The sequence below is a fragment of the Sander vitreus genome, chromosome 17, assembly GCF_031162955.1.
Source record: "Sander vitreus isolate 19-12246 chromosome 17, sanVit1, whole genome shotgun sequence".
In the NCBI taxonomy this organism is placed as follows: domain Eukaryota; kingdom Metazoa; phylum Chordata; class Actinopteri; order Perciformes; family Percidae; genus Sander; species Sander vitreus.
This window is the reverse complement of record NC_135871.1, coordinates 14,741,882-14,756,612: the sequence shown is the minus strand read 5'-3', so window position 1 is coordinate 14,756,612 and position 14,731 is coordinate 14,741,882. Positions and strand designations below refer to the sequence as shown.

Sequence of the window (14,731 nt, the reverse complement as noted above, 5' to 3'; positions counted from 1 at the left end):
AAACTCGAGTTTCTGAAGAGTCCATCATGTTTTTTTAATCCTCCGTGCCCTCCTTGGCTACAAGCAACTGTGAGGAGGAGGGGTGGCGGTGCGTGATTATGGAAGGCTTGTGTCATGTGGACTTGCTGACAGTGGTGTTGTCATTACTTAGAATTCCTCATGGGGGAGACAGAAACTACGCACCATAGCTTTAACCCAGGGTCGTAAAGCCCTGGGTTAAGAGAATGCAGTGTGTAAAGGGCTACATTCTCTCTATTCATTATGTAGAGCATTATATAAATTATATTCATGTTGTTCAAACATTACCATGTTTTTTGTTGTTGTTTTTGCTGCCTTTGTCTCCAAAACTATAGCTCTCATATTCCATGACAGATAAAACTAATCCTTTCACACAATGGTCTAAAAGACATCAATTTTTAGATTTTTATTATAAAGAACAGATGTTTAAAGACAACTCAGACTTGTGAAATCAGTTTAAATAAAACTATCAAATGAAGACCGTCTTTTTATACAAATATTTTGTTACCACTCTCCTTCAAATCACATGTTGTCTTTGGTAACTTTGTAGATCAAAATGTTCCCAGAAGTTCAGTTCACGTTTCAGTTGGGATGCATATTTACATGAAAATTTCAATTTATTTGAACAAACACATATTAACAAAAACAGTCCAGTACCATGTTTTCCTCCTTTAAGCTCAATTTTCAATTCACCGTCCACATAGCCTCTTTTTTCCCTCTACGGGCGATTCCTCAACCTCCTTGGTGCTGGCTGCGGTGTCCCGCTGGTGGAGTTCAGCTGAGCACACCCAGAGGTGACACAAATACCTGGAGGTCCTCTGAGACCTGCGTGGCCCCTGAGTCCAGGCCGGCCCACGTGTCCCCTCTCACCCTGCTTCCCTGGCTGGCCATTAAAGGCTCTGCCAAGACGTCCACGCTGACCTGCGATCAAGGCAAAAATGTTGTTTAGTCTTCAGGCCTCTCTGTCTGCTCAGTTAGCTGACTAAGACTTTTTCACAGATTCCGAGTTACAGAGTATTTCTTTTTTGGTAAATATCACACTTCTCTTACTGGAACAATCTCCTCTCCCCTCCCCTTTTGAATCTAGTTTGTAAAGTGACGCACAGGCCCAGATGTGGACATATATCAATGCCTCATTATACTCAAGTCATCAAACAATATTAAGTATTGGAAGATGAATTTACCTTTTGTTCCCTGGTCTCCAAAGTAGCCAGGTAGACCATAACCCTTGGGTCCTTTATCCCCTTGCTCTCCTCTGTCACCTGCAAGCCACACACACACACACACACACACACACACATACATTGGTCTTGACAGCAGACAGGCCAAAATGCCATTCCCCCAGGAGTGAGCTCCACTCAAGAACATGGCCGACATGTTGATTAAAGACCATATGTGTTACTGAGATCATTGTTAAATAAACGTTTAAAACACCTTGTAAATATTCTTCGATTTCATTGGCTTGGCACGGGAATGTGGCATGATTGTGACATCATGCTCAGGCCTCTAACCATAAATTTGAGCAGAGGATGTCCACGTTAGCCCACCAGTTTTACAGTATTTGATTCGGCAGATTCGTACAGTGCGGTTTATGATGAAAGGAAGTCGAGTCTGTTCTTTCCAGGGGTGGAAAGAAGAAGAAGTACATTTAGTCATGTACAATGCTAACGTAAAATTTTAAAGGGCTCGAGTCTGACTTGACTAGCCCTCTTGTCAAAAATTGAGGTGTGTGAAGAGTGAATTTTGGACCTAAATTCATCAGGTAGCCAGAAAACAACCAAATAAATAGTAATGTTGGGTTAGGTCTGCTGGATGTGTAAATAAGCAAGTGTTTACCTAACTTGATAAGGTCATAATATGTTAGTGATGTGTTTACAGCTTGTTGTCCTGCCCCGAAGTAGCCAAAAAAATCAATGAATGCAGGTTAAAGTAAAGGATCTCAATTCTTTTTCCATCACTAGTTCTTCCTAAAACAAGCACTGGTGAATTATAGTTTTGGTGTTCATCATATTCATAAATACAATCTGTCAGGTTTGTTTTTCACACCTGTTTCTCCTTTTCGGCCCAGTTCCCCAGTTTCACCGTAGAATCCCGGCAGGCCCACTTCTCCATCAACACCATCATTACCAGAGTCACCCTGACAACATGATCAATAGAAAAGTACATTGTTAATCTTTTGTGTTTTCAGTGAAAACCTTGCAATGTGTCTTATTCTTCTCAGGTGCTCTTTTCAAGTCACAAATGAAGGTTCCATTCACCTCTGACCGGCTCAAAAACTTGGCTGATTATATAATACTTTGTTGGGAAAACATTGTACATTACTAGTACATCACTGTTCTTGGTTTGGCATTAAACACCACAACATGAGGCTTACAGGCCACAATCTAATATAGTGGAATATATTTTGTATACTCATGGCCTCAAGAGCATTCATCAGCCTTAGAGTCACTGTGATTAAAGAAGTTGTGGAACACCAACCGGTTCTACACTGTATAATAATGTGGAAAAGGCTTTCCAATCCAACGACAGCCTTGATACTCTCCAAAAACCATTCAACACAGACATGTCTAGTCTGTGACTCCTTATTTGTCCTCATGGAGACGTGGAAAATCGTAATGTCTTCATTCCAAGCTTTTCTGCCAAATACTTCAGTCCAGACCCTTGCAATGTGTTTGCATTTTACTCAGCCAGGAAGACAAACGCGAACAATGAATGGAGAGTGTACTGCCCTCCGGCAATGTATCTCACCTAAAGGTCCTAAGAAGAGGAGGTGATACCTAAAGCAATGCTTTTGTGTCTGTGCAGGCTGATTCACTTTGAATAAACAATGAACACCCAAACTGTAAAACTCACAGGAGGTCCAGGGAGTCCTTTCGGTCCGGAGGGACCAGGGGCACCCATGGGCACGTCCCCGTACAAAGGACAAACTGCAGCACACGTCCTCTTCACTGAGTTGGCAAAGGTGGACATCTGCTCCAGGACCACTTTCTTACAAACCTCGATCACGTGCTGAGCAGGGAGGGTCGGGCCCTGTGTAACAAATCATTACCACATCCATCACTGGAAGGGACCCAACTGTGGGACATGTAATAAGGAATATTACAGGACGGGGCATGCTGAAGCAATGGCTGCCTATCAGAGGAAATGCAATAAAGAAATGAAGCCAACAATATTTCCTTAGGCTCATTATGGATTTATAGCCACACTAAATGAAACCCTTGCTGTAAGTCACTTAAAACTACAGGCTAATGTGAAACTCCTTAAATGTGTTTTTGACAGAATTGTGTGTGTGTGTGTGTGTGTGTGTGTGTGTGTGTGTGTGTGTGTGTGTGTGTGTGTGTGTGTGTGCGTGTGCGTGTGTGTGTGTGTGTGTGTGTGTGTGTGTGTGTGTGTGTGTGTGTGTGTGTGTGTGTGTGTGTGTGTGTGTGTGTGTGTGTGTGTGTGTGTGTGTGTGTGCCAGTCAGTGTAACTGCTGTTGCAAATGATTACTCTGCTGTTTCTGTGTCAATTATAGTAGAGACTGAGCAGTACTACTATACTGTAGCTCTGTAATGTTTGTCATATCAGCCAAAAAAAACAAAAATTCAGAGGCGTGTATTTTACTTACTGGTGGACCCGGGGGCCCCTGAAAACCATCTGGTCCTCCTTCACCCCGAACCCCCTTGACTCCGACAGGGCCCGAACTTCCAGGTGGGCCCGCCGGACCGCGTTTCCCCCGTCCTCCCTGAGGACCCTGCTCACCCCTGTCTCCAACCTAGAGCCAGTGCATCCATCACAATCCAATGAGAAATCAGTTCTGCATGAACACAAACTTTATTGAAAGCAGCTTAAAAACAGCTTAAAATGCTTATTATGTTAGTAAATAGTAATAATAAAACATGGGAACCAACAGAGTCACATAGACAGTTAGGCAAACTATTAACATAATCTCAGTGGTGAATGTAAATATCAGTAGACATGCAAAATGGAAGTTATTTTTAAAAATGTGAAAGGAAGAAGAAAATACAAAACCAGCAATGGAAGAAAAATACAGAAATGCATCTGTACATTTCCATGTAAAACAAATCCAATTTGGTAGAGAACACATGAGAAATGTGCAATATTCATTTTGGTGCAATTGTGGGTGTGACTGCCCTCATCACTTCTACAGATGCTCTAAATATGTCTGGAATGTTTATTTGATGGATTGATATAAGATTTTTCAGACTATTCAGTTTGCGAACAGAGAATGTGATGAATGTAGCATAACATTGTGATAGGCTGGCAGTAGTATCTTAGTATTAGGGAACACACACCTGCATGTCGACTGCCCTATTTAGTGACCCAACTCATCACAGCCATGTTACAAATTATTTTTTAAATTAGGAGGATTGTACTGCATAAATGACTTGGCCAATACCTTTTCATTCAGGGCAAGTTGACTTTTAAGTGCTCGTATGTGTTAGAAAAAGAATATTATTTGTCAATGAAGCTCTAACAATAGAGTCACAGCTCACCTTTCCTTTTGGGCCCTTAATGCCTTTTTCCCCCTTAAAGAAAAGAAACATTTATGTTAATGTTAGGGGTCGCCACAAAAAAAACACAAAGTGGATGTAATGATGAACAGAGAGGAGAAAATATTAAAGGCAGTACCTGTGCACCTTTAACTCCTTGGATTCCCTGGATTCCTGTGTCACCCTGCACACGGCAAATTAAAAATCAACAGTATTTAGAAGCTTGATAGATAGATCTTTCATTCGCTGGTAAACTAGAGCATCTGCCAAATAAACACAGTGATTCTTGAAGTAATTTTAGGGTCCCAGTCAGGACACTATAACAGTCTGTGATTCTTTGTTTCCCAGAAAACAGCTACAGATCCTGAAGTGTACAATTACATTCAGCTAATGAACCAGTAAATATTCCTTCAGTAACTAATTGTGGCATTAAATTGTGATTATGCTGTCATTTTTAATTTCTAATGGGTAATGGATGAGGATGTATTACCTTGGAGCCTGGTTTTCCAGGCACACCCACGTGTCCCTGTGAAGAGATGACATGGTTTAATGTCCTGAGGAAAATGAACTAGTGTTTGGAAGAGTTCAGAAAATTCATCTGGAGCACTTACAGTAGGTCCCGGTGGTCCGATAAATCCAGGTCTTCCTGGCTTCCCCGCAGAACCCTTGTAACCTCTTGAGCCCTCGGGAATAAAACATTTATTAAACCGACCTAAGGGACTGCTTTATTCTTTGTCCTTTTCCTTTAACATGGCAAACTACTTTACGTACAAAATGTATGATGTGCTTGTCTTCTGAAAAAGTGACTTACAGTTCGGCCTTGGGGACCCATTTCTCCTGCTGGCCCAAGGGTGCCTTTCTCTCCCTGTAAAAGACACAAACCAAGACAAATCAATCCAACAACTCAATTGTAAATATATTCACAAAAACAAACAAGATCGGCGAGTTACCTTTGCTCCATTTTGTCCAAGTTTTCCACTGAGACCTTGTGGTCCTTGGTAAGCCTGTGAGGATTAGATAGCACTTATAATAACACAACGCACTGCTTCTGAACTCATCATCAGTAAGATTATCAGCAGAATATAATACCTCTATTCCGACATCACCATCTCTGCCTGTAAGGCCCGGATCTCCAATAATGCCCTAGGGAAACAATATCATTATTATAAAACAGACAAATGATTTTGGGATTGTGTTAGTGAGCGCTCAGGTTTGTCAGCAATCAATCACCTTTGGTCCGATGGTGCCAGCTCTGCCCACAGGTCCATGGATCCCCTAGTTTTGACAAGTTCAGACAAAATCAGAGACATCTATCAAAATAAAGCATTTTGAAATATTTGTGATGGTTGTATACTGCTGTATTATTGAACAAAAGGGACACACCATTTTCATGTCATTGTGATTAATGTGTTATACATACAGGCTTCCCCTTCTCTCCAGGAGTTCCCCTCTCTCCAGGATCTCCCACAATACCCTGTCAAAACATAATTTGAAGCAACATAAATTATACATATGCAACAGATTTCCTTCAGTAAGCAATATGGTGAACCAGGGAGCCTTCCTTCGTATACAACAAGAGGTTATCTTTGCGGTTGAGGCTCTTCTTCCAGTGACTCACCAGTTTATGTTGAGAGACCTCAGCCAAAATCCAGCCACATGAACTAATGTTGTTTATGGAGAGGGCACATAAGCCAAAAACATAGCTATATTCCAGTGTTTGACCACATAAAAAATATTCTCTGGCTCTCAGCGCTCACATGAAGGGATTTTGAAGGTAGCGGACAAAGAATTAGGAGCATCTCATTATGGATTAGGGAACATGGAATCCCACACAACAACCCACCTGCTTTCCTCTGGGCCCAGCACGCCCTGCAACACCAGTGGTCCCTTTTTCTCCCTAATAAATAAAAGCATGATGGAATTAAATCGCAATATCTAGATTAAAAAAAGACAGAAAAAGGAAGGAAATATCAATACCTTTACTCCTTGAAATCCGGGAATCCCTTCATATCCTTTTTCGCCTTTAGCACCCTTCAAGGAGGCCAAAATATTAGTAATACAATAATTACATTGCAAAAGGGCTTAAAGTATCATTGTGTCTGAAAGGTTAACTCACAACTTCTCCTAGTTTCCCAGTCTCTCCGATGTCTCCAGGTGGTCCACGTACTCCCTTTAATTAGTCACAATGTCGACATTAAAGGTTATCTATAAAATTGTACAACTTTAACAGCAAACTTCACAGAAATCTAATGAAAGGTATGTAACTTCGTTAGCTGGCTGCCCAATTAAACATGTCCAATTAAAGCCTGAACCCAGCGTAGAGGTTTACCTTGAAGCCTGCTGCCCCTCTTAATCCTTTCAGCCCCTTAGGGCCTCTGTCTCCCTGTTAACACAACATGTCATTAATACAGATTTGTAACATTTCAGGGTAGACAAAATTATAATTCTGAGTGTGATAAATTACCACTTGGCCCCAGAGTCCTCTCATTCCTTTCTCGCCTTTGATTCCTTCTTCACCCTGAGGATACGTTTGAGGTTTCATTAATGCGTTTAGAGAACGAGCCAAACTGAAGTGTAACCCTGATAGGAGCATATTAAGGCAGATCCTACCTTTGGGCCTGTCTCGCCAATGTTGCCATAGTCTCCTGTGTTTCCCCGGATCCCCTACAAGACAAGTTTGACTCATCACAACAAGTCTGCAGCTATTTGTTAATGAATCGACCAGCTTGAGAAATAGAGTGTAAATGTAAATGTTACATACTGTACTTTGGATGCATCAGACAAAGAAACTGCATGACAACATTTGCTTCTTAGTTAAACACTCAAAAATGTAATGCTTTTTGCAGTTTTGGTGGCAAGACAGACTGTGAACAAAGAGATGAGAGAAGCACTCTCATGTGTGTATGGTAAATATGAAGCTCAGACCAGGAGAGGTTAGCTTAGCATAGAGACTGGAAGTAGGGGGGAAACAGCTGTCCTGTTTATATCCAAAGGTAACAAAATTAGCCTACCAGAACCTCTAAAGCTCACAAGTTAACATGGTTTGTTTGTTAGAAAAGGCGTAGAAAAACTGAAGTGTAATAATTGTATGTACTAGTTAATTTGTAAGCTTTAGAGCTGCTGGTAGGCTTTTTTATTCATTTACTATTTTACTTGAATTTACTTTAATAGCCACATGGCCAGAGTTGGTGAAGTTGGTGAAAGAGCTGCACTTGTCTTTGTACAGAGGCTAGGTGATTCCCTGTCGGCAGTCTTTGTGCTAAGCTAAGCTAACCAGCTGCTGGCTGTAGCTTTATATTCAACAGACAGTTATGAGAATGGTGTAAATCTTCTCATTTAATCCTCGACCCAAAAAAACGAGAAAGCCAATTTCTAAAATGTTTTCATTATTCCTTTAAATGCAAAGCTCCAGCCAGGAAAAAGTTAGCTTAGCACAAAGGCTGGGAAAAGGGGGAAACAGCTAGCTTAGCTCTGACCTCTAAAGCTGTCATTAAAACGTGTTTGTTTGATCTGTACAAAACCAGAGTGTGAAACATGACTGGCTATCTGTATCTCTCTGCTTCCAGTTTTTATGCTAAGCTAAGCTAAGCTAATAATCTTCTGGCTGTAGCCAGCACAGATATGAGAGTGGTATAGATCATCTCTTTTCCTGCCGAGAGTTACAGTAGGCGAGTGTATTCCCCAAAACTTTTCTTTTAACGTGAGCTGTAAAAGGAATCATTCACATTTACAGACTATGATTAATATTTTGTGTACAATGGTTTTCCCACATAAAAAATGAAAATAAAACTCTAAAAAGGGTCTGAAAGCTTATCTACTCTTTCTCCCCACCAACGCTGCTTGCACTAGGTTGACCCGTTAACGTGCAGTGCGCAACATGATGGCTAGAAACATCGGAGAGACTCGGCCATACATATTTGAACCTCACACCAGGTTCAGAAAAGAGGCGGAAGCGCCCCCAAGCGCTGCCTGCTTCCTTTCGACGCCCATGTTAACCAAGTAGGCTGTTCAGACAGGACGCAGTCCGGAGCTCTGACACATTAGACAGCGATTGGCTTTCAAATCTGTAATGTACCAAATCTGGCTTGTATGTTTGAATCTCAGAATTTAGGGAAGCGCACAGACATCTCCCCCTTCAGTAGAGGAATGTGAGTACACCTCTCTAGTGACAAACTTTGCACAGATACAGGTCAGTATAGTCAAGGTAATACATTTTAGGCAACATAAACATAAGAAAAACCCATTTTTAAGTGGAGAGAATCTTTGAAATGTGAACACGCTATGGGTTTCAGGCACACTCATATTTGGGGAAAATATTCACAAGCATGTTCAGCAGGATTTAGGAAACATCAGTCATAAATACAACAAGAAGGAGCAGTATTGTTTGCACAGATGCTGACTTCCTCAGCAGTAGAAGGAAAAGTGTTTTCCAATTGGCTGTAATTCACTGAGTCAACACACAGATTAAACAAGTTCCAGGATGACTTTGTGTTGTCAGTTTATTTGATCACTTCACCTAACTTCAAGCAGAGTCAGCTGGGCGAAGGTTAACCTCAGAGATGGCCGACAGTTCGGCGAGAAGCACAACCGTGAACTTTACGACGTTTCTAAGTTTTTAAGGCGGTATAGGTCAGACGAGCAAAGGACCACCCACCACCTGAGATGGACAGTTCATATAGCTGTGCCAGGAAATGCCCTCCTTGGATGCCAGCAGGGGAGGAGATAAACATGTTGGGGCTCTGTGATTCACAAGTTGGCAGGAGGTCAAAACTCTAACGAGTTGCACAAGAGTCAGAAGTTTTACTCCCAGATGAGCTACAGCTGCAACTCAGGACATGAATATGTTGCATGTACAGCTCTGGAAATGTGCTCTGAATGTACGTGGGTCTGGAGGCGTACATGTGTTTGCTCAGACTGCATAGGGGATTTCCTTGAATGCAACGGGCATGTGAAATGCCAAACGATCACATACTGTATAAAAATAATCCTCCTTCTTGAAACACATGTTCTCTGGACTGTTTTTAAAAGACTCAGATCTGCTCCAACATTACACTGACTGCTAGGCATGAAAGAGATTAAGAAGTCATAAAATTATTAAAGTAGAAATAATCACATCTGCGCCTCCCTGAAGAATACAAAGTGAGTGTATTTGTTCATTCATTGATTCATGTGTAACTGGCTCCTTCAGCAGAATAGTATGCTCATTATCATTTTCTCAAACCTCTCCTTTTTCAAAATCTGGTCTTCCTGTGGTGAATTAATCAGGCTTATCCACAAGAAAAAAACATTTAAGAGACAAATTTCACACAATAGTTAAGCACACTAATGCCTTTCATCATTACCAGACACTTGGAGGGTATGGTTATTGCTCAACTGCCAGGTTTTTCTGTGTGTGTGTGTGTGTGTGTGTGTGTGTGTGTGTGTGTGTGTGTGTGTGTGTGTGTGTGTGTGTGTGTGTGTGTGTGTGTGTGTGTGTGTGTGTGTGTGGGATTCATTACATTTGGCTCAGTGTCTTCCAAATGGAAATGCAAAACCATTAGAAATCTTGTGATCTCTTGCCAGTTTGAGTTAAAACCTATATTCTAAACAGGCAGTGCCCGTGTTTTAAGATGCAAATGACTATTTCAGAACGACAAAAACTAATTTATTGTCACATCCGTATTGGTTTGTGTTTATCTTGGCTTCCTCCTAAATCTTTTGCAAAGCGGACATGAGTTTAAAAACTATAAAAGGAGCCTCTATGTTTACTATCGCTAAGCGCTTCTGCTTCCAGATCTGTTTCCATCCTGTTTCAGTCTCAGTTGTACTTCTATTGCCATTTTCCACAGCTTCACTGCTGTCTCATGAATAAAAGTTTTACAATGTCACTCACCCACAATTCAGTTTAACTCTTTATTGTACAGCTAGAGGAAGATGCTGCTAATGCTAAGAATACACCAAATAAACACCATTCATCCAAAACAAGGGTCGATATTTGCATGACTGAGAGACATATAGTAAATATATAGTATATTTTACCCAGTTTCCTTGTCTTCCTTGGTCTCCGGCTTCTCCTGGAAAACCTCTGTGACCCTGCAGAAGAATAAAAAAATATGTCAACACATATTCAACTTGTCTTATCAGCATGTTCAGTTCAATTTTTAGGTACATTAACCTTTGGCCCTGGAGATCCCTGAATGCCGGGTTGTCCGTGCATACATTTGCAAGACGCTCTTCCAGTGGTTAGGCCGATCTCTGCGTACCCTCCACACTGCCATGGACAGAAAGGCGAGACAATGGTATTAAAACAACACATTTGTTGAACACATCTCCAATGGAGGGGAGGGGAGGGGGGGGTTGAATGTTGAATGAGAGCTGACTCACAACACTGGAGAGCTCACAGCAGCCCTCTGAATAAGCCTGCTCTGGGTCACAAGACACCTCCATCTGCTGGAGATCCACCTGGAAAGAGACAGGGGATAATATGAGAAATTAAAGTTGTATCCCAAATCAAAGGAAGTTGAAATATTACTTTAGATATAGTATATATATAAATCCAAGCTGTGAACGTACAGACACGGAGCGATCTCTAGCAGCCCGCTTGACGATGGAGGTGTACCCTCGGTGGATGACTGGCCTTGGCTCATCAATGGACTCCACACTGACCTCTTCACAGTCTATCAGCAGCTTCACCTGGCTGCCCTTCACACTCAGTGCCAACTTGTGCCACTCTCCATCAAACAACTTTTCCACACCATGGAAGGTCCTCAGCATCTGGCTCCCATGGGGGCTAGTGTAGAAGAAGTCTAAAGAGTGTGTATCCCCCTGGAAACGCAGGCCGACTTGCTCTCGTCCCTTGGGGTCGCTGACCTGCCACAGGTCCCAGGATTTCTTGGCCGTGTCTTTGGTCACCTTAAATGTTGCGATGACGGAGTAGTCAGAGGGAAGTCCATCTGGATACACATCGCTATGGCAAGAGAGTGAGGTTTAGAGAGATGGGAAACATCAGGAGAGGGGACTTTCCTCACACAACAACAATTAAGGGCTTTTTAGTAGGAACATGAGGGTTTCATTTTATAAAAACATGAATAAGTTGAAACAGAGTTTTTGAGATTTAAATTCCACTTTAGCATATGATACATTTCTTTGAAAACTTTGTTTGAAATTGGTTTTGGATGATGCAATATTTAGCAGACAGCATCTTTGTTTCCTTAATTTGAACAATATGTTCACTTAAAGTGATAGTTCGGATTTTTTTAAGTACTGATCCATAGTCAGTGTTTTACCTAGATGGTGGTCGGGACATCCCCAGTTTGGAGAAGCAGGCAGGAGAGGGCACAGAAGTTAAGCAATGTAAAAAAGGCCTACCTAAAAAAAAACAATAGTTTAAGTGTACGCAATATTTAGAATATTTTCACCACTTGCAATCAAACAGCCCTTTCCGACAAGGAATAGAAGCCGTTATATCCGTCTATGCTTTCTTCAAAGCCACCAGACTCCTTTGATTTTACCTGGCAGAACCGGGAGTTGCTGGTCTACTGCTGACACGATTGGTTAGTTTTGCTGCTGCCCCCATCCACAGCAGTACATTGCTTAGCTTCCATGCCTGTTTCTCCAAACTGGGGGCGTGCCGACCACGATCTACTGTAGGTAATACACTGACTATGGATAAGTACCTCATACAACCCCTACAACGCTGCATCTATTGCAAGGGTGTGAAAATTCAAAGAAAAACAACGAAAATAGTCTACAGCCATGCCAGCAGCTCTTTGAGGCACGGCAGAATGCTATGTTGATATTAGCTTTATAAAGTAACTTAACACCAGGCTAAAAAAATATTGTTTTGCTGCTACTCTGCTTGAACGTTTCAAGTCTTTTTCACCTCTGACCACATGCAGCAACACTGAGGGTGGGGAGTGCTTTGTTGCACCTGTAACCACACCCAGCAGTGATGTCACGGTGTACTGACACACCGCACGTCTACCTGTATATCACTGCAGCCAAGTGAGAAGTTAAACTACTGGAGAGAAACTACATTTTCAGGCGGTGTTAAATCACTCTTTAATCAGTTTTCCAGCTTCATTGAAATGAACTGGGCTCAGGCAGCCTAGTACTGTACCTCATGGTCCTCCGTAGATGGATGGAGGGGTTGACGCGGTAGGCCAACGCCTCAGGTTGAGAGCCATCCACTCTCCTCACTCCTCTCGACTCAGGCACACGAAACTCCTCGAGCAGATCAAAACCTCACAGCACAAACACTGAGCTTAGTTTGACATCACAATGAATTAGCATCAAAGGGTGCTGGACAACTTCTACATTTTACATCAGCGCTGACATCACTGATTTTCTCATTTTTAAATAGTTGCATTACTCACTGTCATTAATAATGCTCTACAATCTCTTCACAGGTGCAATGAGGAAATTTATGAAACCCATTAAGGACAAGGCTGTTTATTTTCTTTCATTGGTGGATTTGACTACTGAATTCTAAACACTGGACGCTTTGTACTGCAGTTTGAATGAGATCAGCGTGGCTGTGGTGTCTCCTGTGAGGTTGAATGTGGGTGAAAGTTGGTGAAAGATTCTGATTACAAATGCTATGACTCATGTAGAAAATAACTGAAAAAAACTACTATAAAACAAAAACCTGATACCTACTACTGTTGCATGTTAACAAGTTCCCCGTTGATGTTGAAATCACCTGCTGTCTAATATCATTGCACATGTTTCACTGCCATGTATCACAGTCCACCTAAAAGTGACAGCAGCTTACGTTGAAACTAGATTACTACTGGCTGTTGTATCTGTGGGTAGGACACCATAGGTAGAAAAAAACATTGTCCTAACTAATTTATTTATGGTAACAGGGAGACTCAGCGGAGACTCAGGGTTTCAAAGGTTCAGCTTAACCCCAGGATGACTGCTTGACCTCTTAGCGTCCACATAGGCACTGGGAGTATAGGAAATACGATACTGGACTGAAAGACTGCTGTGAAGGCAAACAATGGACTATGAACTGACAAACCCTGACATCTGCTGGTCATGGAGCAGCAGTACAGCTGTTCAACCTGGAAAACTATAGCCACATCAGATAATGTGATTATTGTCAATAATATGTTATATATGTGTTATATGATAAGTTTATTTAACAGGAAAATGCCTCCCTGAGATTAGAAATCTCTGTTACAGGAGAGAAAAGACAGCAACAGCACATACTGTATAACGAGTCCAACTATACAGAACCATATTGTGTGGGTTATGATCTAGTGTTAGTGTTATTTTTTTGCAGTGCATACATATGCTGTAGTCATTAAATATGTATGAAAAAAATGAAAACTTACTTGGCAACTTTTGACATTGGGTCAGTCCCAGGAAGGCAAAGAGTGCTGCAAACACCAGCATTTCTTTGTAGGATGGCATTTTCAAACGTTTGATGTCAGGGGCTATAAGTGCCTGCAGTAGAGCAATTCAATGAATCAGTAATTTAATAAATCAGATTAACTGATATATGAGGGTACACTAGGCTCTTAAATAGATGTCAGGCACTCAAATTAGTTCCGAAACTATACATTTCAATACATAAATGTTAAAGATATAGAAAGAGTAAAAACAAAAAAAAACTGTAATGCTACATTACATCCATTTCATGTCTTTTTAAATATCAGATATTGAATGTATTTGTACTTCCTAGAAAAATAAATATCAAAAGTTGTGTCACCGAATTGATTTGCCTATGCACATTCTCAAGTTTTACCAAATTAGAGTAGAACAATTACACTAATCACTAGATAACATACACAGCTGATCAAACCACATTGTCCTTCTTTTTGATTATCATCATATACAACCCCCAGTTTATATCAAAATGTATTAAAGAAATTAAGAAAAATGAATGACAGAGAATGCTGTCATTACTCACATATTCCTGAAAAAGAAAGCTCCTGCAGATTGGTCTTTTCCAGTTCCTGGTGTGAGGATATATCCCACTCTAAAGTGCCATCCCAGGCCTAGTGTTGAGCTGAACAGGAGGACCATTCAAACTAGAAGCTCTGGGTCTCAGAGGAGCCTGACCCCTGAGCTCCACTCCACCTTTGGTCCCCGGGGGATCTGCCTCTTCTCATAGGCCAGTTACACCATTACAAGTCCGGTAAACGGAGTCATCATCACATTACGGAAATGTAGGTGAACATACAAAGGCCTATATGTAGCTATTGAAATAAGAAAATAAGTAAAGTTGAAGA

General features: G+C 41.4%; 1 protein-coding gene across 1 annotated transcript; it reads right to left on the bottom strand.

The window, feature by feature from the left end:
• Positions 1–415: 415 nt before the first annotated feature.
• Positions 416–13,910, bottom strand: LOC144532807 (uncharacterized). Its single transcript, XM_078273745.1, has 26 exons — positions 13,832–13,910; positions 12,610–12,733; positions 11,064–11,472; positions 10,875–10,952; positions 10,666–10,761; positions 10,530–10,583; positions 7,122–7,175; positions 6,976–7,029; positions 6,841–6,894; positions 6,628–6,681; positions 6,489–6,542; positions 6,355–6,408; positions 5,932–5,985; positions 5,742–5,786; positions 5,601–5,654; positions 5,462–5,515; positions 5,323–5,376; positions 5,123–5,194; positions 5,002–5,037; positions 4,651–4,695; positions 4,515–4,547; positions 3,626–3,772; positions 2,872–3,048; positions 2,065–2,155; positions 1,203–1,280; positions 416–939 (listed from the first exon to the last, which is right to left on the bottom strand). The coding sequence occupies exons 1-26, from the start codon at positions 13,908–13,910 to the stop codon at positions 737–739; spliced, it is 2,307 nt and encodes a 768-aa protein (XP_078129871.1). The 3' UTR covers positions 416–736.
• Between the last annotated feature and the right edge of the window lie 821 nt (positions 13,911–14,731).